Raw genomic sequence first — 25,768 nt, forward strand, 5'->3', positions numbered from 1 at the left:
GATAGAGTTCTCTAAGATAAAGGTAAGTTGGGGTTGGTCAGGTATCTGGTATTAGGAAATATCTCCTTGAAGCTTTTTCTCCATACTGTCTGCAGCTACGTACATAATCCCAAGAAAAAATCTCAAAATGGATTCTCTAACTGGATTTCACACTATCAGCTTCCTTTAACCTACACCATTACTCTCCTTGTGCAGCCTTTGAAACCCTACAGTCAAAATACTCTAGTTTGAAATAACAATATGGAGCAGAACGTATAGGCCCAGCGAACCAAATCAAGGAACTCTGCATATTACATAACCCATACAGATTTAGCAGGAGGGAAATAGGGTGGTACCCCACTCTTTCCTTCCTGCATCTAGGACTGGATGAGGTAACACCAGCAGGAGAAAAACAACTACTTTGTTTTCCAGGCCTGAAAGCTGCTTGACCTTTCCTCAGTAAATGTATCATGCTGGAGTTCGCATCATGCCTCTCGCTGAAAAATGGGTACAAAACTTCTAAATGAAGCCTAATGCCTCTGAGAGACAAAGAAGGGGAAAACAATAGATCCTGCAGAGGTTTTTCTTGACTACGGAATCCCATTTTTATATCTGTAACACTAGTTTAAATGAGGCAGTAGCAGACAACCACCTGATCTTCCCACCAAAATATCAAATAAGCTGTGTCCAGCGTAGTTAAATTGAATTGTTAATACTAGTAAATGCATCAAGAACTTCAACAGTTTAAGCAGTAAAAGGCACAAAGTAAAGAGGATGAAGGTAAATGGTAAAGCTTAGTTGAAGTGTACCTTAGGGTGGCTGCCTAATAAAACACATGAAACCAGTTTTCCACTAAGTTTCTTCATCTCAAAACTGTGGCTCATTTTATTCTTTCTTCCCTAGTTTGTTGTCATAGTCAGCATAATAAATTTCAAACCTTTGACCTACGATGACTACACCTTCCCTCTCTGGGCAAATCGCATTGGCTGGGGAATAGCATTATCTTCAATGATACTTGTGCCTGCCTATATTATCTATAAATTTATGAATGTGCGTGGGACCTTTAAAGAAGTAAGTGGAATGCTAATAAAATGTCATGAAATGTTGCTATGAAATGAAATGGTTGGATCTAAGTTGGCAGTTTGTTTCTCTTACTCCTGAAACTTATTATTTATGAGTGACCTTTCAGATCCAACTGTCAGATGGATTGGAGTTTTGAGGTAGGATTACCACATGCTGTTTGAGTTTCTAGACAGAAATTAGCTTTCAAGAAAGAGCCATAATAATTCTGAAAAAATCTTTTTGATGTAATTAATCCAATTGATGAGATTATTTTTTTCCTTATTAACAAAAAATATACAAATTATGGTATCTTCATATTCGGTTCTGAAGTATGGTCTTCATACAGTCGTAACTAAACAGAGATCAGTCCAACGTATGATTTATTCAGTCTTTACTAGAGTGTTGTAAACTGTTATATGTACAATGTTAATTCAGACCTGTCCTATCTTAGCATTATAAGTCTCTAAACATATCTACACGCTGGGAGGGTGGGATGCGCCCCCAAGTACCCTGTGTTCAGGAAGACCTTTGTTCATTTAATGAGCATCCAGCAAGGACAGTAGAAATGCCTTACTGGGTCACAGCAAGAGATCCATTTAGCCTGGTATTCTGTCTTTAACAGCATCCACTTTGTGTTTCATTCTCTCTGTCAAATATGTATCCTCATCCTCTACTTACTGGGATTATTTCAACAGTCGGCCGAGGCTAGAATTAATGCAGATTTTTCAGTTTGTTCATAACTAGTATCAGAATGTGTGAAGAAACTTAATATTCAAGATAGACCAAGGTGCTGAAATAGATCTGGAAATCAAGAAAATTTGGATATAGGCACCGCTTATGATCTCATCTAGCCTGTTGGTTTTTTAACTACCCCAGTAAAAGAACCAGGGTACTACACAGCAGCATCTTACACTACGTAAACCCACTTCATGCATAATATGCTCGGTGTGTGCACTGAATAAAACAGAAACTGAGGGAGAAAGAATTTGTGACCATCTTATTTTAATGATTTGCCTAATAGCAAGAACTAACATTGCAACCTTAATAGTGTTCTTTTAACCTCATTTATATATTTATGTGTAATATTAATATATTAATTCTATTTAAAAGAATCTGTTTCTAGGGGAAAAAATCCATCCATACTTCCTAACAGTTCACTCCCCTGTACTTTATTTATCAGATCAAAATGGCACAGGATTAAGGTTCACTGATCATATTAATTGCACCATCACTGTCAAAGGAAATTATCTATAGTCTTAAAATCTCTAATAGAACTCGGAAGTAAGACTCCTCACCACCATAGAGCAATTTTTGTCCTATCATATGTTGTAATTTTATAGCCTAATCTAGACTTTCTGACTTATACCTATTGCTCTCCTTTCCTAGAGCTAGAGTTACAGAATGATGCAGCAAGGTATTGATGCTCTTAGGCAAAAGTCACGGAACCACCGCTACCACACAGAGAATTAAGCAGAAAATAGGATCTCACCCTTTACCTAGACAGGGTGCACCCCCTCGCATTGACCTGGCAGGCCCAAAGGGGTAAATGCCTAGTATCTGAACCAGTACAGTCACCGCACTTAATGTTCACCTCAGAAACGCAGGCCAAAGCAGGCCTCTTCACCCACCCTGTTTTCATCGTCTCCGACATCTCAGTGTTGTACAGAATTTCTAGCTCTCACTTCCAGCAATTCTATAAGCACTCTGTTTTCTTCCATTCCTGCGGGTTTACAAACCCATTTTCTAGTGGCTCGTAAGTGTCAAAGAATAATTTGTACTGGCCCAACAGGCTTTTGCCAGCTTGATAAATCAAAATCTACATGTGAAACAAAATGGCACAGCCTAAGGTTAGACAAGGGAGATGAGCTGGGAAACAGTAACTCCTTCCTCTCCCACTGGGACTAGTCAACCTTAGTAGAGCACTAACAGAAAACTGTGAATTTAGGGGATAAGGCCTGCGATACCAACTTGTTCCTGATGTCCTTTTCCATATGCACTTGCTAAATATTTGGACTTAGTATTTGCATAAACTTTCCACTGTTGCTTCTTATATTAAAGGCTAATACCAAAGGTCTTATAATAAGCTTGTTCGCTCACTGGCTGAGTTAAGGGCATATGATGCAGTGATATTAAAGATTTAAGTTACCTTTTTAAATAAAGTTCATGCTACTTCCCCATTATAGATTGGGGATTACAGACATAATCCCACTTCATATGGCTGACTTTTTCTTCTTCTTCCCATCTGGTTTAGAGACTAGCTTACTGCATCACACCTGAAAATGAGCACCAACTCGTGGCCCAAGGAAATGTCAGGCAGTTTAAGGTTTGTACTCCTTTCACCATGCTTCCTCTTCTGATACCAACTCTTTCCTGACTTTAGCAACAACTACAGGTTTGCATCAATTTCCTCATAGTGGATACCTTTGCAGGTCTGTGGTTCTTTTTTTTTCTGCCAGCATGACAAGATGCAGGAGGCTTAGTACCACGCACATTAACTCTGTTGGAAGGCTTTTGGCACCTTCCTTCCTCAATTAAGCAGAACTCACAATTGTACAGATCACTTGGATTCAATAGTTTAAGTTGTATCTGAATACAGTGAGATCTAAGAGATGAATGTATTTCCAAATTATCATGTGCATTTGAACAGGTCATAGCCTCTCCCTCAGTTATTGCACAGCAATCTGAAATCATATTTCTTAAACTCCAATTATGTACCACAACACATGGTAAACAGCAAAACAAATATCCATTGTCAGAGCTTAAAAATAATGGCCATGATGAAATAATATGCTAGGTTATGTGGAATAGGCTTTCCCCATAGGCCTACAGTTGATTGAAAACACTGCTGGAGACTTCTTAAGTAGCCATGAAAAATATGCTATAGGATTCCAAACACTGATTTGCTTTTAGCAAATAAAATGAGCTTATTGAAATAAAGTCCTTTTTGTAGAAGATAAAAGGGATGCAAATACGAAGCTTGTTACACTTATCAGCATTCATGCCAGACCACTTTCTGTCTTCAAAGTTGAAAGCAACTAGAATTATGCACATCACCTCAAAACACGACCCAGATTTTATAGTTGTGGTTCGCATATTGGTATTGAAAAAAGAAATTTGCCTTTTGCTTACTCTGAAAAATACTGTTTGAAGTATAATTTTGAATTTTAAAGGAAATAATCCAAGTGTAGATTTATGGGACGCAGGAAGAAAAGGCTTCCTGTTCCATCACCACAATTTATTTGATGTGGCCAAGAATAAGTAGTAGCACAGCACCTCTTCCTGCCTTCTCTTTTCCCTATTCCTGCCCTCAGTTGTCTGAAGATTTAGTGTTCCAGCTGTAAGTAATAACTTGATTTTTCCAGAGGCAGATGTTCTGTCTGAATGGGGTATAAACATCCATTCCTACACAGTAACAGTCTTCTGAACCCAAATCTATAATGGCAAAAAGGAAGCAAATTAATTTCACTTTAATTTGAAAAGACTGTACTTAGAAGTAAATTCCTAATGATGCCTAAAACCATGCCAAACACTAGGGCACATTAATTTGTTACTGTCTTCAATGAACAGCTAGGAATAGCTTTGTTATTGCTAAAGCATAGTTAGTAATTTGTTCATGATATTTAGGTTTGTAAACGCTGCTACCATAACCAAACAAAACCAACAGTTTTCTTCTCATATATGTTCAGCAGTTCTGATTTTTAAAACTGAACTGAGAGCTGACTAAATAGCCTTTATTTTCAGCACATTTCTCACTGCAAATCCACAGAAATTAATTAGAATCTATCTGTTATTTTGAAACCTCTTTGTAACTCTAGATTTGTCAACTAATGTATTTAAAACATCTCTCATTATCATTATTTGAATCCATAATGTTATTAAACAACTACTTCTGTTCCCTTACAGCTTCAACACTGGCTAACAATATGACAACCAACAGGTTGAGGAAAAAGCCAATACGTTAAGCTAAACTGGGAATACAGAAAAGTTCAAAGCTCCCTCAATTATGCTTGGACCAGGCTGGCTCAGAGCTTATCTACTGACTCTTTGAGGGAACACATCTGCTCTCTGTTCTCAATGCCTCCCTTCTATTACTTGGCTTCAAATGATCTTTAAAGACTCCGTTTTATTTTTCTTATATCCTTTGGTGCCACGAGATCCCTACATGACCAAACCTTGTGAGTTTTGCTATTGGCAGATGGGGGGGGGGGGGGGGAGGAGGGGGTGGGCAGGGAGCAGAGAAAAAAGCAATCAGCATAAGTTAAATGCTCTTTTATCGTGAAGAAGTGAATTAAACTTTTCTGACAGTAATAATTACTTCAGATATTCATGCCACAACCCATTTTAAACCAACACAACCTGAACATTCTAGATCTAAGGAAAGAGTACATCTCAATTATGAGGAAAGAGCAACTTTAACTACGTACTACTGTCAGCTTTCTTGCCATATTATCCTTTGGGATATGAGTTTGCATCCTTCTGAAGCAAAGTCTCAGTGTTTCATTTTCAGTAGTTTGTTACTAGTTTCTTCTCTTGGTGAAGAAGGTTGTCTCTGCTGTCTACGTCCATGCCATTTTCTGTCCAGTTTAATTATACAAGCCGAAGAGCAGCAGAAACAGAATTCTTGTTACAGCTAGGTACAGAATACAGTTTAATACCACGCTCTACTTAATGAAAAATATATTCCCTTATATCAACAATTAAAATGGCTTTATCACATGATCCATACTCTACAGACTTTTTTCAGCTAAGTACGAAAGTTACATGCAAATAGACAGACTTTCATCTTTTTGTTATATTTTGTTCCAAACAAAGAATGTAAAATAAATAGAGAGGATGACTTTTAGAATTACATAGTCTACCCAGAGGCACCAAAATACCAAACTTTGGCTTTATTCTCCTGCTGTGAACATGCTATTATTATAATCTAACCTGGATTCACCTACCAAACCATATAAGATTGTGTTGAATAATTTAGAAGGGTATTTTAGGCATACTCAGCTCTCAAAGCCTATTCCAGCTCTTCTCTCTGGTAGCATTATGCAAGGTAGAAGATACAGAACAAACTCTGCATTTGGGTGCTGTTCTTATTCTGTGGTCACTTATCACTGTAGTATCTTTCCAGTGATCACGAGATTTGGTAGCTTTGAGTTATTTCTTGTACTTCGTTAATCATTAGATCTACAGCAATTTTCAGAGGCAGTAGCTTCTCAGCTGAATCCAGCCCAGAGTTTACCTCTGGACCCTACCTCTGAATTTTTTTTGCTTTTATACTTTCAATTCAGCTTGTCTTTTAAATGTATGTAGTGCTTCCTCTTTTTAAAAAGCTCATTTAAAAGGATGGGGCTTTTTTTATTTATAATACAATTTTTGTTGAGGGGTTTTTTTCCTTTTTAAAAATAGCCCAATTTAAAAGTCCCAAGTGATTTTGGCCGTTTCCATTTAGCATTGATTTCTGTTCAAAATAATGGAAAGGAAATTTCTCTCCTTATTTATCCTTTTCCTCCAACATAATCAATACTTTGAAACATATCAAGTATTGTCCTTTTCTTAAAGACTCTGTGACAAATAGCAGTTTTACTTCAACAGGGTTTTAAGCCCAAAAGATACTTCTTCTAGTTACAAAGGAAGTCATATTTTCTGGCTCATCTGATGGCCAATAGCTATTTAAACCCTGTTATTAAATATATTTCAATAATAAAGGAATTTCAAATGTTGCGGTCCTAGTTCTGTAATTACACAAAAGACCAAACAGTGAAAATATGTTGAGGGCTTCAAGAAAGCCAACTTCATAGTTAATCCCATTTTTATTGTTTGCTAAACTACATGAGAATCTTTTCATTGTTACAAAGCTTACTTTTCAATAACACAGCTGTTTCAGTCACTGGCTTGGCATGGCTCAAAAGCTTCTTAGCATAGACATAGTTACCACCATGTTTTGAAACTCTTGGGGGCTCTTTAATGTGGAGCTTCAATAGCTTGTCTTACTATACATTATTTGGTTTGCTCATGATTGGAAATGCTAACAACCTGCATCAATGTTCATTTGTGACACACCCCATCACCACCATCCATATAGCAAAACCCATGCAGGAAAAGTTACACTTCTTCATCTCTCAGCTCTGAAACAGGAGCAAAGCTATCTTAACATGCGAGTGAAATCAGCTTTACACGCCATGTTAGGGTTTGATAGTATTTTTTAATACCAATTCCCAAGGCAATTACCTACTACGTTATTTTTATTTCTATTACTGTATAATTTCTTAGGTTTAGTGTTGTATTTATAGCTCAGGACTCCACTGCACTATTGCCATCTTGTTCTGAGGTTTTATTTACAAATAACTTGCAATCTACACAGAAGACAATAGGCAAATTGGAGAAAGCAGGAATTTTATTACCAGGAATAGCTTGAATGAAAAAGAAAGAAAATACACATTGCATGACTGCACAGCAAGGCTTTAAGTTCCAGATGTCGCCCAAAGGAAGTCTCCTCCCCAAAATAATACGACTTCTGTCCCAGAGATGAAGAACAACGTCTTCAATTCTCGACAGAATAAGATGTTCAACTACCTCATGCCTCTTGGACAATAAATGATGCCCTTAGACACAAACTAGCATCCACTCAAATGACAAATACCTTTGTGAAGACTAGGTTATACTCTTTTCCTCGACTAAGTGATATGGCACAGAGGGCCCAATAAGCCACAGCTCCAGCACTCAGCTCCTCTTAGGCACCTGCTTTGAACTGCCTAATACATTTTCAATATGGAAAACATCACATGCCACTAAGATACTCATCTCCCTTCAGTTCAACCATTTGTAGTTTAAAAAAAAAATCACCTAGCCAGGTCCTTATCACCCATGCAGTTTAACTGCAAGTCTTCCTCCAACTCAGTCTTGAATTTTCAGCCAAGCAGGTCACTCCTTCCCTCAGCTATACCTGTTGTGGGAACAGACCCACTCTGGGGACTGATGTTCTCCCAGATATCCCCACAGGATGGCAAGTATATGCTGATGGAGTAGGCCACCCACTTCCAAACAAAGAAAATTTTGGATACAAGCTTATTCAAGATGCAGTATCACCTGCCTGCTGATTATGCTGCTGTTTTAGTAACAAGCCAGTGGAAAGAACTGAGTGAAACAAATAGCTGATTTGATAGTTCTAGCAAATATTTTCTTGAAAGCCTTTTCGTAATCTGATAAAGGAAGCAGCTGTCATACACTAGCATCTCTCTCCTGCCCTCTCTTCCTGTCAGTGAAAAAGACCTGCCTGTGATCCCTACATTTTCATCAAGCCACAGAAAGTCAGCACCAAGGAAAGAGATTCTCTATTTTCTTCGTACTCCTGCTGTCATTCAGCAGACTAATTCTTTGTATACTTGGTATTGTTCTAAAGCTACATTACTAAAACTCCAGAAATTTAGATTTCTGGTAGGAACAGTGGGTCTTTCATGGGCAGCAGTCCAAAAAGCACTAGTGCTATTTAGTGGTCAGCCCTTGCTTTCAGTCCTTCTTGTGTTCTGTCATGTCCTGAGGCATACACCCTGGCAACACTTGAAAGACATCTTACCATAGTGAGGGATTTTGCAGGAAATCCAAGATCAAACATGATATTTTAAATATAGAATGCAGGAGAAATACTTGGCTGTTACTATTGTACACGTTCCCTAACTGCACGTGCAACGTATGTTGTATGTAATTTTCCCAGAGGAAATTCAATATAAATGGTCATTTCTTTCAGCAAAATACCACTTAAACACTATTATTTAAAAAGGTCAAACCCAAACATTTTGTATATACATCTACTTCTTACACTATTGTTTTAACATGAATTAAGTTTACTTTGTACTGTTAGATTGTAGAAGGCCACATAGAAAGTTCTTTTGCTTTTAATGTCTCTTTTGCAGTTCTTCCAATTCAAACAGCATTAATTAGCTGATACTTGCTTTTATAGGAGTAGGTACTTTTGTTCATATCCTGGATTGATTCATTAAGTTTCATGAGGCATTGGCAAACATTTAGGAATTTCTTTCCTAAGAACCAAATTTAAACCGTAGACCAGCGATTTCAAAAGAGATGAGACTTATAAATGTTTTATTTGCAGTGCCCTGTTAAAACATTTTCAAATGGGCCTGAAGGACTCAGACATAAGACAGTTACCACAGCTCAAATGACAGTATATAATCAACCTGCAGAAATTTTGTGCACTCTGATAAGCCTCTTGGAGCAGTAAAATAAGTTTGTTCTAATACACTTTATTTTCTCATGACTAATATTTATGGTCCACAGATCAACCCATGTGCAAGAACTCAATCTCCTTAGAGGCCAACATGATGTTTCAGATTAGACCCTCAAACAAGTTTGGAGTCTTGGCTATAGTACAGGGAAACAGATCTTCTAGAGACACTTCCAGAAAGTGTCCTCCACAGAAAAACAGTTTTTCAGTCTATCTTCCCCTGATTCATAGCCACGTTCCTGTTCGTGACTCTGGCCTGACCTAGCTAATCAGTGGAAACTTAAGCTGTTAGAATATCAAGCTAAACTGTTTATAATACATTACAGAAGTCAGAAACAGGACCTTGAAATGACCTTACTAGGTTCATATCTATATACAAGCTGAAAGCAGCACATGGACTATTTTAACCAAAGCTGACCAGAAATCACTATACGTGAAGGAATCTGTGAGCTGCTTGGACACCTGAATCATTACAGATTTACTAAACTAATGTTAGCTGGTACATGAGAAAGCCTGCCATTCTCACTTCTTTTAGAGAAAAGGTACAGGGTAGTGCAGGATACTGCAAAACAGTTCGGAAGTCTTTTTAGAACTTAATCAACTGAGCACTTAAGCACTTGCCCCCCTCTAATCCATATTCTCAAAGGACAGTTTTTGCTGACAATCAGCCAAGACCACTCATACTGACCGAGCAAGCACACATGTGTTCCTTAGCTGTGATTAGATATACAATTACTTGGGTTTGCCTGCTTAAGCTTAACTGGGGAATGACAAGACTTGTAAGCCATGCCATGCACAGAGAAACTTTTCCTAGGCCAAAAAAGGTCAGATTTTTGCACATTGTTACTAATAAAAGTTAAATCAACGTAGGACCAAGATCCTCAGCCAGTGATTAATTTGTACAGTGGTACTGTTCACTGCCCAAGACTGAATTTAGATACATCTACATGCATCAGAGACTACTATATAGAGAACTAGATGGCAGATAAAGACATTTGAACCAGTAGAAAAACCTAACAGTGTAATATAGCTGCTTTTAAGTATAGAATTTGATCAGTTTTCCTTTGCCATTTAAAAACAGAATATGTCTAGACAAATTGCAATCACTGTATGACTAACCTAGTAGAAGCACACAGAGAAACAGACGACAGCCAAAAGACTAAGTAACAGAGATACCATGATTGTATTCAGTGCAACTGTCCTCCTTATAAGAACCCATAGGTGTCTAGATGCAAGTGGTTGGGATGGAGCCAAGAAGGGGAGAGGCTTAAGCCTCAGTCCAGCAGTGCAGCCGTCATGTACGTAAAGCCATTATGGTCATTAGTTTTCATGTTGAGAACAGTGGGCCTTATTTTACCTAAGCACCAATGGCAAGATTGGGCCACCTGTGTGCTTTGCTTTCCTCTTTTTTTTTTTTTAAAAGGTGTTTCTTTAGCTGCCATACTAAAAGTTGCTTAATTTCTTTAATAAGGGAACAGAATAAACTCAGTGAACTAAGAAAATTACTAAGCCTTAAGCTGGCTCTCAAAGGTGTCATGTTGTTTCTGGTCACTGCCAAGAAGCCTCAAAACTTGCAGGTGACCTGCATTTGTAATTTATGTTGCACTCTCTGTGAGCCTATCTGCAAGACTTAGCTTTTGTTTCCTATGGGTAGTATCAGTTAAAGGGAGACTGTCCAAATAGTACATTTTGAAAATAACTTCTAATAGGTCTGATGAAGCCTTACAAATAAAAGCTTTATAGTGAGCATTTACTTGGTTTACACCAGTGTTTTACTTAATTTTTAATGCCTTTTTATAGCAGTGACTAGACTTTACCTTAGATAAAGGTACCTCTGTATAGGAAATATTTTAATATTTTTACCAGTTTTTTTAATTTTCATAGAATATAAGTGTATATTGTAAGGCGAGAAATTCAACTTTGATGTAACAAGGTTATCACACAAGACCTATTTCTCCATTATAAGATTTTGTAGTCAGCCAGTCTAGTTCAATAATATGTTGGCCTTTGATTATAAATGTAAAAATGTGATAAAGGAGAATAAAACATTATCTACAGCTAAATGCACATTGTAGCACAATATTCTCCATTGCTGCCTTAATCTCATAAAGGGAAGTCATGTGTTTTTAATTTATATCCTAAAAACCAAAAAAGTTCAGAGCATCCTTTGGCTGCAATTTTGTGTTGTTAGACAACATTAAACCAAATGTGTTAGTGTCCAGTAGGTCTACTTCCAAAGCAAGAGATCACATTGCAGTTTTCAGGAGTAAGTTTTCATAGGAGTTCAAAACACACCACTAGTAAAAATACTCTCCAAAAGCTCCCCAGTGACCAAAAGTGTCTAAACACAGCCACCACATTTCCACTCCCGATGCCATTAATTATGCAATCTGCAGGTCCATTTGACTTTTTTTTTTGGTAAGTCTTTGGTTATCTGGGGGAAAAGGCATTTCTTTTTTTTTTTTTTTAAAGGGAGACACTTACATGCCCATGTGTGTAATTAGAAACAACTACACATTTCTTATAAATATGGATATGGATGTGTGTGATGTGTGCTGGTTAACTATACTTAAAATGCTGATAAAGATGGTGAATGTAAAGTATTTGTCCTCATTCCTCTGTCTTTCTGTGATCAGTGTAAATAAGAACTGTTTTAAGCTGTGTATTAATGTAACAGATTATTCCAATATTATGTATAAAATTATTTAAATAAAATCTGATAAATATGCACATAAAAAGAGTATAAAGAAAAGTCTTATGTACCAAGAATTTACTTATAACAGTCAATTAAAAGCTGAAATGAAAGTTTTGCTCGTTATAAATACTATTCCCAGCTAAAGCTTCACAGCAACAACCGGTCTGGCTCTGCAGAGGTCTCCCCAGCTCCCCAGCGGTGGCACACTTACCCCTCAGGGACAGGCATTCCTGGAGCAGGGCTGCCTAACAGCAGCACAGGAAGGGCTTCTAGGAGCCAGCCTTGAGCTGACTCTAAAGACTAGCAGACAACTAAAAACAAAAGCCTGAGAGCAGGAACCCTATTCAGCTCTCAACCTTCATGAGATAGTTCACATCTTTTTGGTGTCCAGTGGATGCTGTGAACAGATTAATTTCTACATTTGAACTCCTTTCAGGAACGTAATTACAGTAATGCAATGAAGTTTTCACAACCACACATTGAAAGGAAATAAAGATCTTTTAGGTACATGAATCAAAATGCATAGCACAAAAGCTGTAATTCCCCAAGGCTACATTGTTTTCCTTTTTACAAGCAATTCCTTTTGTCCTGTTAACTTTGCCATAAGTAATAATAGCCGTAAGAGCATTATTCTTAATGCATAGATCAACCAGGCAGAGGCTAGTCTTATCCGACACAAAGGCAGAATAGATAATGATTTTTTTACTAAAACAAACCGTTTTCTTATTTCCCCATGGAACATCACAAAATGATGTGAAGCACTATTGCCTAACAAAATGTACCATTAAAATCTCAATTATCTACATACATAGATAATTGAGATTGGCACATACAGAGACTAATCTACTTCCCTCAGCATTTTGGTTTTTTGTTGTTTTTTTTTAAATAGATCTCAAAGTTAAGGTACAGCCTTCAATTGATTATATTCCTCTACTGCCTTCAAGCAAGAAAAACGTGTTTTGAATTACTTTTTATACATCTGAAAAACTGAATAATGAAATTGATATGTCAGTTTTAAATAGTGTAAAACACTTGAAACTACAAATAAGTGTTAAAATAATTCAAAGTTAATTTCAAAATACTTGAAGTGTTTCACTTTTAATCTATTCTGCTGTTCAACAGAAGCCTCTCTAAAATTTTCATTTTTCACTGCTCTTCATTTTCACCAAGCATCAGTCAATTGGTAAGTCTTTCAGTCTCAGCATTAGCATATTATTAAAGTAAAACTAGGCAGGGTTTACTTAAAATAATGGAGGAGTTTTGCCCTCCTGGAAATCCTATAGAAACCAAGTTTCCTGTCTGGTTTTGGATAACTACATCTCTTCTGATATTCCCCTAATTTACTCTAAAAGCAGCAACTTAAGTCACATCCTTTTTCAACACCCAGAACAGAAAAGGCAGATTAGGTACCAATGCTGTTAGTAGTAAAGACAACTGCTTCACCACACCTCATTCTTCATCTCAGATTCATACAATTAAACATGAAATTTTCATTTGCCCCCTTACCTAAGATAATATTTATAGCCTAAGTTAATTTAAAATGCAGACACACAAAAAGTTTCTTTGATAAGAAAATTGAAGGCTGGGGAGAAGTCAGAATACATCTGTTTTTTTTTCTTCATTATTAGACGAATCAACAATGCTGCCAAAATTTAAAACATTACACTCTTGTAAATGCAAAGAGAATGGAGAGAGAAAAACAGATGCAATGTGTTTAAAAGTAGTAACTACAAGTAACAAACACTTTTTTAAAAGGTTCAAAGATAAATCAGTTCAGCCTTTTTTTAAACTGCTATAATTGAGAATCAGAAATGCTCACTTGCATAATCCACCGATGTGTAATTCCAGCAATAAATCAGAAGTAATTCCTAGAGAACAGAAAGGCTCTCTGCTTCCTCAGCTGTAAAAACAGTGATAATATTGCATATCTCCATAAAGTTTTGCAAGATCTTAGACAGACCAGAGCAATGGCTTTCACAAGCCAAATATTAGAACGCTTCATTCTTACAGTTATTAAGACTTACTAAAGCACAAAAAAACCTTGTGATGTTGTACCCTCCTATAAACTCTCCAATATTTTAGAAAGAAGTTTGCCTTAGCTTTCTTTCACATGTGCATGGAAAAGTGTTATTTTCAGTTAAGGACTTTAAATCATTCAAGCGGCAAAAGCACTTTGCATTTGAAAGGGCCTGCATTTTACATGGTTCTGAAAGTAACTTCAACAATCTTTTCCAATGAAACTATCTGCTGCTCCCTGCTACCTCTTCTCCCAATCCAGCCATATGCCAGCTTCCTTTATGTCTATTTTCTTCAGCACTATTTTCAAAGTCACCTATGAATTTTGTGGGGGTTTTAGTACCCCCCTGAAAGCAACCACGTAGCCTCTTTGTGCCTTTATCTTCCTAACGTCCTCCTAAGAGCATATTATTAGTGTCACTTATAGAAGTCCCAGGCAGACAAAGGTCCCGATCCATGTGGACAAGCCTTGGCCCACAATCTCAGAAGTCCACCATCTCCTCCCTCTCCAAGAAGGTTACATACACACATACAGGAAGCTTACTACATAACTCAGGCCTGTGGATTCCAGTCTGAGAGTCAAGAACTGAAGAACTATGCCTTGGGATGCCAAGTGCCCTCACGGGTCCTGCCCTCAAGCTTCGCCAAAGTTGCAAAAGAGATTAATTATCTCACAAGGCCAGTGACAGACTTCCAAAATCACTGTGCAAAACAGACTAGGAAAAGAATTGCCAGTCACAACCCTTCAGCTAATGTACCACTGCAGCTGTCAAGTTATATTCTGTTGTTTCTCATTATGCTTCTAGATGCAAGTTAGAGACATGCAAAATTGGATCAGGTATCCACCTCTGTATTTAAAGTGCTGTTAATATAACAGATTAAATTGAATTTAGAGAAAGAGTCACATTTAGAGTGACTACTACAGTTTTCTTCTTACATCAATAGGATCTTTCCCTATGCTATTGCAATTTATTGTCTAACCATTTCCCATAAAATCATCTTCACACTCTTGCTACCAGATTAATAATTCTTGGGCATGGCAGAATAGGCCAGTGCCCACTATGTTCCTTCAGAATACAGGAATAAACAGCATGCCATACATTTATAGGTCCAGGCAGCATGTACATCCAAATATTGAATATTTTCCACTGAATTATTCTAGATAGCAGATGACATTTAGCATTGTGAAGCACAGTTCTCTCAAATTTCATAGTAACAGGACAAGGAACCAATCTTCTGGTCTTATACGAAGCTCATTAATTTTAACTATCCCCCTCAGCCAACAATGAAAATCTGGAGCCAGTTAAAGGAGCAAGATCATTTACATAAACATGCACAAATAAGTTGCTGAAGGGAACAGCCATCATATCTTCCACTTGCATATTCAAAATAACTTGACACATTCTAGAGCTGCATGAAGTTGATATCTACCCAAAAAAATGTTATGCCAAATCCAAGCATAATCTGCACGGCTGCTTTTACTTCAGATTGGAAAACATCAGTTGTGGGCAGATCTACAAACAGAATGGATGAGATGCGACAAATATACACAGCTCGTGCCATGACTAAATAAATTATTGTGCTAGATTATCCTGCAAAAGTAATTCTGAACATAATCTTGCTAGAGAATTCATTTTCTTCTGACTTAAACACTAAATTTTAAATGCCTTAAAAATACAGAGAAAGTCTCATATTCAGTCATTACCATTCTAAATGCTTGAAATACATAAGGAAAGAAAAGCTGAGGTTTAAAATATGGAAGTGTTCATCCTGGAGGGACAGAATTGTGGATTTGTAGCACTGAAGACAAAGCAGAACATATAGGAAACAGAAGTTAAACCCAAACATTCCTATAGGAAAAGAAACATTTTTCAAAACAAAAAGTTAGATATACAATAAACAAACAGAATTTCCAGCTTGATTGCCTTGCATCACATGCAGAGGTGAAAGAACAGAAAAGAATAAAACAAAAAATACTCAGCATTTAAGGGCTAAAATTTTTTTATTTATGCACATTAAAAATAGATGAAAGGCAAAAATAAACCAGTTTTGAGGTCTACTCAAACAACTTTAGATCAAGTCTGTTTCTCCACTTTGAAAACCACTGTTCCAGCTTTTACAAGGCTGAAGATGTAAGCTACTCTGCCCTCCCCTTGTTTATGGGAGTGAAGTACTTGAAAAGCACAGATTCTTATGAGATCAAAAGAACAGCAAAAACTGAGATATTATCAAGAATATAGAGGCATTCTAGAGAAGTTCTTGCAGAACTGAAATAACCACAAATTTTCAAACAGCAGGATTGATTCTATAGCTAACAGCTCCTAATCTATCCTGAAACCCTGCAGCATTTTTGGAAGTGAAAACATGAATGGTTAAGTCATAACAGCTCCTTATCAAATATTTCAGTAATTCAGAAGCTTAATACATCTTGCAAATTAAACAAACATTAATAGCCAGTGTGTTTTTAAACATCAAAAGAATTAAAAGGTTAAGAGACACCACAATAACACAAGGAGTCATAAGTAACAAAATAATTCTTTACAGGCTTACACTCTATCAATTAATGTTTCAACAGAATGGCTAACCAGGGTAAGGGAGTTGATCTCTTATGAAGTACCTTAAAAATCACTGTATGAAAAGTGCTCTGTAAAAGCTAAGTATTATCCTTACTGCACTGTGTTTAGATTTTCATAATACTGGCTGATCTTTTAAAAATCATTACATCTTAACACAATGCCAATTCACATTAGCTTGGGCAGAAATTCAGCCAGATAGATCCAAAGCCCACTTGACATTCAAAACTCAGCTAGCCAATAACAGGAAAAATTATTGGCCAGAAGATAGGTAAATTATATACACCTTTAGTCTTCAACTGTTTTCTTTGGGGGTTTTGTTGTTGTTATGGAAGAAAAATATTAAAATATAGTTGGAATACTTAATAAAAGTTAATTTTGTCAGTGTATTTGAAGTTAGATGATCTTTACAGATATACAACTGCATTTCCCATTAGCGTATAGAAAAGCTTGGTGCTTCAAATTTCAATTGTCTAACTACCAGATTTTCTAGAGGAACAAGTTAAATCTATTGTTTACAACTCTTTTCCTAGCACAGAAAATTAATCAAATTTAACCATGCATACTAAACCGGCTAGCAACCCTTTTTTTCATATGAACCGACTTCCGTATGAACTTAATTTCCTACCTGTGCTAACTACAGCACGGAAGAATTTTAATTCACATAGGCATCGCTATCCTGCTTTGGGATCATTCTAGAACAGCAAAACCCCAAGACACCAAACAAGCATACCGTGCTACAGAAACATGGGCTGTTGTGTTTACATCTGATAATACTGTCAGCTGCAAGTTTGCTTGATTAATTCTAAAATATTTTTCCACTGTATCCCAAAGCCCATTTGCTGTTCCAACACAATAATCTTAAAACCAAACAAACAGAATAATTTCTTATTCCTACACAGAGTTACCCTAAAGAAAAGCAACCTGTTCCTCCGATGCTCAAATCGGTCAGATGAGGTTTGTGACTTCTTGTGATGACCAGGGTTACTCACACATGCAAGCACAGCTGTTTGGTGTTCATTACACTTTTGCTGTCTCCATTATGAAACACAAAAGGAAATTCTCTGAAAAATGTGTGCTGAATAGTTTATTCCTTTAATTCCCTCCTACCACTTGGCATCTTCTCCTTTAAGCTTTCAGAGTAACATCATCTCCACAGGACAACTAGAGCAACTTACTCCAAAAATATGGTGACACTAACTGCAGAACTATCCCCTCCAAAAAGCATGAAACGTTTAAATAAGCAAATCTTTCCTCAAAACTACATTTAAGAATACAGCTTGAGTTGCTGGAAAGATTAGGTGCCGTTGGGGGCTTTGATTTGATGCAGACATAGAAAACTAGCTGCAGAAAAGGAGTCCCTCCTCTTATAAGTCACTTTGGAGTAAGCAGCACTTGTACAAGATAAAGGAGACCTAGGGTTAATTTTCCACTTCTCGTGGTCTGCAATAAAGAATCAAAACAAGACAGTAGTTTTCTTAGATGTCTACACAGTGACTGTGGAAACATTTCCACATTTTAATGAACAGGTATTCCACATTATGCAAATCACTATCATTGAACCAAACTGGAAAGCTTAACACCAGCGTCTACTCGTCTTAATTTCTCCTTATACACATAAGCAGACTAAAAGTTCAGCCACCATGAATCCATCTCTTTAGTGTCTTGTTAAAAAACAAATTGTAATGTTTACTGTTATTTCCAGCAAAAATGTATAGTCGAGCCATTGATTTCCATTTCAGTGAAGATTTAGTTCTCAAACTACATGGACAGAAGTCAATTTTAACCAAGATATATGACACTGCATGCATTTTCAGAAGGCAATGTTGGGGTTTTATTACCTGTAGTCACTGAGACTCAAAAAACAAAACATCATTTAAGATACCTACATAACACTGAAACATTTTAAAATTAAAATCTATTTTTTGTAATTACCTTTATTTCTGCCAAAGCCAGAAAACAATCAAGCAGGGAATATTGCTAGACTGTTTTTCTAGAATCATGATTTTTCCACAGACTGGCTTGTAAAACAACACTTGAAGTTCAAGTTGTCTTAACTGACACTTATTACCAGTCCCGATAGATTCATGAGATTAATGCTCAGAATCAGGTTTTCCGTTTAATCCAAAACCAGCACTTGCTTTCTACTTATGTTTCTGCAAGCCACTATTTGCAACAATATTAACAAATGTGAACGTAACAGTTTACAAACAGAACAAAACTGACATTGTGGTCTAAGTGGTTATTCATGAACAATTTTGGGAAATATTTGTTCAGCTGTGCCTTTGCAATTCAGACATCTTGGAGTACAACACTAGACTACTCGGTTTCACAGGTTGACTTTTGGTCCTCATGACTGTTTGCACGGCTGATGCTGCATTTCCAGTGCCATAGAGGAGTGTTCTAGACCCTTGTGAACTTCCACGTTGCATACATCTGCACTTAAAAACCACTCTTCTGTCATCAAGTTTCATGACATGCTCCTTTATTCTAACACACAGAATATCTTTTATTAAATGACTCTGTGCTCTTCTCCTGCCAAACAATTTCTGCTGTAAAGCAACTTCTGCAATTCACTGACTCCAGGCAACTGAGCAACAACACGAGGATCATGGATGAATTCAGAGTACCCTCACAGGGAGCCTTCATTGTGTGCATTCAGGCAAGCACCAGGACTTTGCTGGTGACTAGCCATTATTGACACGTGACCCGTCTTCTATTTTCCAGGCCTGTTATGCTGTGGATGGTGAAGGACCAGCTACACTAGCCTAATTCATATGAAGATTTATTAGAGTCCTTGGAGATTGATTACACCTTTTTCTCTAGATTGGTCAGCCTCAGTGAACATAAGGCAGGTAGAATTAAGGCCCTGTTTGGCCTATTAGCCCCCAATTCTTCAACTTGAAAGATTGAGTGATAACATGTTTAAACAGGTTGTCTTTTTAGTTCAGGTAATTATTTCAAAGAGATCTGTGGCAGAGTTTAAGATTCAGAAGGAAGCATTCCCATCCTGAATGCTGCAGCTCAGTAATTCCAACCTAGTTCATGCAAGTATTTGTTCTTGAAATATTTGTACTTTAAAAAGCTTGATTTTCATGTAGAAGAAAGCTTGTGAAAGAACCTGGGTCACTACTTGGCTTTTAAGGAAAAAACCTAATTCATGTCACTGTTTATTGTATGAACTGGACAAAGAAAAAAGGAGCAAGTCTAAAGAAGGGTTCATAATAGCTTATTCTGTGTTACTTTCAAAGGATGATTATTCAGACATTTGTGATCGACACAAATCATTCCCTTAAAGGACACACATGGCATCTAGATATTCACTACAATGACCAACTATATGATTGTTAAAGAATAAGAAAATCACATGTTTCTCAGCCATGCATAATAGTTCATCACATAGATGCAGTGTGTGGCTTTTAATCAAGCTGTTCTCTGAAGATGTAATAACCAATTCTGAGGTCTCATTAGATATAAACCACATACAATAATCTGACTGCAACAGATTGCTTCTGGAGCTAATAGGTGTATTATGCTGCAGCAGATATTTTTGGGGAAAAAAAATCAAAATCTAAAAAGCCACAATCCTATTTGCCAAATGATCAAGTTTCAGACTGGCAGTTTAATTTCAAGAACAGAATTGTTACCTACACAAAGTTAGCAAGGTGCTTCCCAGTGACCTTCCAAATATTGTAAATAACCCCAAAACTTGGATCAAGGGACATGAAAGTAACATATTTAAGAGAACACTGAGAAAACACAGTGAAATTTGTGTTAGTTATTACCTGCAAATTCAACATTTGCTGCACATTACAGAATAGGGCTCAAGCAAAAGCAAGAACACTTTTTTGAAAATGTCTTGCTTTCAATTTTTCATACATATGCATACTCTCCCGACATAAAGAAAGAGGTTGCTGTATTCCTGACTCCTTGTATCCAAATGACAGGTAGGGATTTGTGCAGAATGCAAGAGATTACGTCCAAATCCTATTTTAATTCAAACAGACCTGCTTTTAATCTCTTAAGTGGTTTGACCATCTATAGAACATTATTCATTGTGATTCAGTGCCACAGATTGGTTTTCAGCCCAAATATTACAATGAGCTGCTCCTGACTCTGTTCTGAATCTATGCAGTTTGTTTTTTGTTACCTGTTACTGTCACCCGTCTATAACTTTAACTGGAAATTCCATTCCCTTTGAAAGTTTTGCCTATAACAATATATTGCAATTACATTTTGGTTTTCATGACTCATTATCTTTTTTGTATATTTTGACATTGATCATGCCTGGAAACTATTTAATTGCAAAGTTGAAAGCTTCATAATTGATACTGCATGTTTTCAGCCATTTTTTAAATTTGGAAAAGTGAAAAAGATACATAGACAGGAAAAACTTCAGAAACCAAAAAAAAGGTGTTTCTATTATAATCTCCATCCCTGCCATAGTAGAATTCTTGGATAGTATTGACTCCCTTAGCAAAAGCTGCCAATCTGAAAACCTCTGCAGAGAGGGTCAGATACCATAATTCAATATGGAGGAAATTTCCCAAGGATTCAGAAGATATAGGACATAAAATGTGGGATTTAACCCTGTCTCCATAGTTCCCTCTCTTCTCTCACGCAGCCTTAAGTAAAAATTCCACACCTACCCAAACTTTACTGTGATATCTTATGGTCTGAGGAACTCTTAAAAATTACAATGAGAGATCACTTAAATGTAATAGTCCATACAGTAAGAATTTTACATCCAAGAAAACAATGTACTATTATTCTTTCCAACATTAATGAACATATTAGAAGAGCTGAAGCCACACACTCCTGTGCTAGTACTTTCAAAGTTTTTCTCTCTTCTGATGGAAGCGTACTGGATGCCCCACTAACATCGTAGCCAGACAAGACAATTTTGTGAAAAACCACAAGCCATGTGGTGTTACTTGTCATTAATATAATTCAGCACTAACCAACATACTATTATTACACATAGTAAGCCTATTAAAGAATGGGAGTGTCAAGCAAGTTTTAATAATAAAAACCACACAAAATCCACACATGTTGGCACAACCTTTCAAAAAGCCTGAAGCAGCTTGCCTCCACTAGCAAAGCTGTGTGACTACTGCTGACCAGACCTAATATAAATTACCTATTACTCACAGATTATCTGCATATAAAACCTCTGCTAGAGCAGCTGAAGCACCTAATCTGCAGATTGATGTATGCCCCAACAGCATTCTTTTTGTTGCCAGGTATCTATCTTTTCTCATTAGTGCTTGCAGCTGAGAAACTTCCTTATGAGCAATGGGCCACCTTAAAAATATGAACACATCTATCTTTAAACCAATAAAATTTTACAACTAGGAAAGCTATCCTACACATCCTTGTAAGCTTGATCATAACAGCGCTGAATATTTTACTTCTGATCTTTTACCACTAAAATTCTAATAGGGAATGCCTAGGTATAAATATAGTAGAGTTTAAGGATAATTTTTTCTTTCTGAAAAATCGGTGAGTTTTCCTGCAAATAATTATTTTCTTCTTTGGCAGATGAAAAAATTGACAACAAAACATGCATTTTGCAAAAGATGTTTCAAGTCAGTAAGATAAAGTGGAAGCTACTGACAAAGTCTTCCAAGACAATTGCTCCCGTTGCCAACTGCATATCAACACATATACATGTATATACAGGTGAACACAAAGAACACAAAGGCAAAAAAAATCTCTGCAAGATCAAAATGTCCAGGGATGTCATTATGACCATTATTCACTTCCAAGTCAATTGTTAACTAAGGAGCTCAACAAAAAACTTATACTGGCATCTCACCCCAAAAGCAGACAAGGGACATGGAAATAAGTACAGTTTTGGCAAAGCTGCTGCAGGTTGATAAGAATGAGAGTCCATGAACTGGAATACAGCAGCCACCTGACAGAATATCATTTTCCTCCTGAAGAAAGTTTGTGACAAATCCAGCCTGTGACAGAACAAGCCTTACTCTCCACTGTTGTTGCAATCTCACATCCAGACAGTGACCATCACAAACCTGCCAGGGTACCCAGCGTTCCATCAAGTGACAAATGCAAGTGAAAAAAAAAATCACTTTAACAAATTTAAAATAGTACCACAAAAGAGTGATGCTTCATTCTTATAATTATATGGGGAAAACCAGAAAATCTAAAATAAAATATCAAAGATTTCATTATGACTATTAACCATTATGCATAAGACAATCCTAGGAGATCGATGGAAAAATTCTCTACAAAAGAACTACTTTGTTTATGGTGCAAGACTGACCAAAACAGAGACAGAATTAAATGGCTCTCTAGGAACACCTGACTCAAATGATTTCTGAGTGCAGATGGCCCAATTATAGAGAAAGAACATAAGCTTTCTGTAAGTGCAATATAAGAAAAAAAAAAAGGATATCTGTTCAAGATATATTTAACTAAGGTTAATTTGTCCCTCGCCAAGAAGAGAAGCTTATCTTGAATCAAGGCTTAAAGTAAATATGGGTGATTTGCTTGCAATCAAATACACATGTATCTGAACCACCTCCTGACTTCTTTCCAGAACACACATTAAAAGAACCACAAACCAGAATTTTTGAGCCTGAGGTGAAACAGACACTGACTGCAAAATAATGGATCTTGTCCTGTTCTAAGTTCCTATAACTGATTGATTTTTCTGCCACCTACTGTCTTCATTAGAACTTTGGTCTTGAAAGCTGAACAACATTAAGTCTTCTATGTTCTGCTAAGAGGTCACTTACAGCTTCCCTTAAGCTTCTGCTTTCAAACCTTAAAGTTAATTAAAACTGATTAAACTTTACAGCCAGTTTTTAATGCTGCTGTCACTAAGATTTCACCATCAGTAATGAAAATTCTGAAGGGGACAAAGGCATTGTAGGGCTGCATGGTGACAAACACACATCACCAAGAGTTTCACAGAGTGAAATGAGAGCCGCCTAAACAAACAGCATTAATGAAGTAAGGTCATGGCACACATTGACTGGCATCAGCTCTGCCAGCTGACACTAATGCTGTCCCCTAGCTGCACTGCACCATGCTATAGGTTACTTGCCTTTCCTGTCACCTCAGGTTTGCCAGCTATGCAACTTATGTATGGGTTTCCTTATCCTCTTTACTCAAAATGATTCAAGTCACCTACGCTATTTAAACTGCTCGTAGCTCATTTGGTCTAGCACAAGTAATAGAGCAGTTGCACAAGAGTAAGGTAACCTGCCATCCCTTTGAAACAGAATGAAGCATTAAGTTATCCATAAAACACTCCATAATATAAGAAAACATAGACAAGGGTCTATATTTGAAAACAATGAAGTTTGAATGTTAGAAAGAGCTGATTTTATTCATTATGTAAATACTAAATTTGGCCTCCTGTTTCAGTGGGCTTCAACAGCCCCATTCCTACCCGGAGAGTAAAAAGGTTGAGAATTAACTGTATACAAGAACTTTGATTTCTCCTTTTTTGAATAGCACAAACTGCTTTTCAATTTCTAGTTGCCTCATCCAAAAGAATGGCAAGAAAATCTTGGTGCTGATTGAGTGCCAGTGTACCTACCTAGAAAGGCCAGAAGTCCATATCAGCCTTGCTCTAGTTTAAAACACTTAAGCAGCCTAGGAATTTCAAACCCTCTTCAAGTCACTATTTTGCTCTTTTGCTTTTTGTTAGGCATGTTACAGAGCAAATAATTGAATGTACCTGCTGAACTGACCCTGAATCCCTTGAACTATTTTGTTCTTTGTTTTTAAATCTATTTTATTTAAAAATTAAACCTGAAATATTAATGTCCCTCCTAGGCATATAGAATATGCTTTGTTATCCAAGAATAGAATGAGCTGTTTTCTACTCATCTGAGTAGATGTTTTTGTCCTTGCAATATGCCAGTTCAGTAGTTCACATTTTCAACTGACTTTTCAATGCTTTCGGAAGCCCAAACAACATTAACCTTTAAGTACATGGGGCCATTGTCATCAAGAAAGAGGTAGCACAGAAAAGTCACTGTATACAAAGCTAAGATGCAATTAAGCAGCTAAAAAGAAAAAAAAATCATGATCAACAATTTCTGCTCCCATTCACCCCTTCCGTGCAGCACCCTGTTGGAGATATATCAGCTTTGACATTCCTCACAATACAAACGAGGACAGCAGGCAAGTTCAGGTCAGGAAGAGTTCAGTTCAGGCTAATATTCTGTAGGTTAGGCTGTTCTCCCCCCTTGCCCCAACATAAGAGTCCCACGTATGACTAAACTTCACAGGTACCTCCTAGATGTTTTACTTTAAGTAATAGCCCTTGAAACACCTTTTTAGGCATTACATAGGGCCTGTCCCAAAGACTTCTGAGATATTTCAGTTTCATATTTTAAGCAGACATATTTCATTTTTCCCTGGGTTTTGAGTTCTAGTCTGTGACAAATGAATTATCACTGAATTTTTCATTATCTATCATTAGCACTTATCAGCAATACCAGCTTGATTTCCAGAAATATCTTCAAACCAGCTATATGTCCTGTAGCTACACTAGAATAGACTTTTTGGATTATTGTGTTGTTAGCAACTTCAATCTCCATAAGATTAAAACTATAATTGACCAAATGAGGGCCTCAGTCTAATAAAAACAACTTATGAGCCAAATATTGTCTAAAATATAGCTGTATTTTTAGGCAAGAAGTTAAACTTTCTGTCAAGAAAAAGAACCTAGCCTTCCCATAATTTTGTTTCAGAAAAGTTTTCTTTACAAAGTAGGGAAGAGATTACTGCTTTGTTCTACATAACATTTTGCTACAGTTTCAGCAAAAAGAATCCTTTATATGAGCAAAAGTTAGCTATTCAATATACATATTTAATAAGACCATAATATGTTATACAGCATTAGTACAGATGATAAAGTTAAACGACTTTGACTCGATCCAGAGTTCCTTTAACTCATACTACATTCCTATTTCTGGGCCAAAAATTAAATGACCTATGAGGATGTTTATTAGATTGCACATACAAAAAATGTTCTATACAGATTTTGATCCTGTACACAAAATCTTAGACATTTATTTTGATTACTGATTTTTTTTTCTCTCTACTTGTATTGGGTTTGAAACAACTTTATAATTTAAATCTCTACTTTCCATGTTTCCATTTTGAGTCAAGATGATAAATAAGAGTTCCACAGAGATCGTCAGACATTCCCAGGGATTTTCTTCCTTT

The 25,768-nt window shown here is 36.7% G+C and overlaps 1 protein-coding gene across 2 annotated transcripts in view; it reads left to right on the forward strand.

The window, feature by feature from the left end:
• SLC6A2 (solute carrier family 6 member 2) overlaps positions 1-12,012 on the forward strand; it is a 75,798-nt gene extending 63,786 nt beyond the window's left edge. The window contains exons 12-14 of one of the 2 annotated variants that reach the window (XM_075765627.1): positions 883-1,050; positions 3,293-3,364; positions 4,945-12,012. In XM_075765627.1, the coding sequence (XP_075621742.1) occupies positions 883-1,050; positions 3,293-3,364; positions 4,945-4,968 (264 nt within the window). In that variant the 3' untranslated portion in view covers positions 4,969-12,012. The remainder of the gene's footprint in view (positions 1-882; positions 1,051-3,292; positions 3,365-4,944) is intronic. The other variant, XM_075765628.1, reaches the window with a different exon arrangement.
• Positions 12,013-25,768: the final 13,756 nt, after the last annotated feature.

Source organism: Balearica regulorum, chromosome 13 (genome assembly GCF_011004875.1).
Source record: "Balearica regulorum gibbericeps isolate bBalReg1 chromosome 13, bBalReg1.pri, whole genome shotgun sequence".
Classification (NCBI taxonomy): Eukaryota; Metazoa; Chordata; class Aves; order Gruiformes; family Gruidae; genus Balearica; species Balearica regulorum.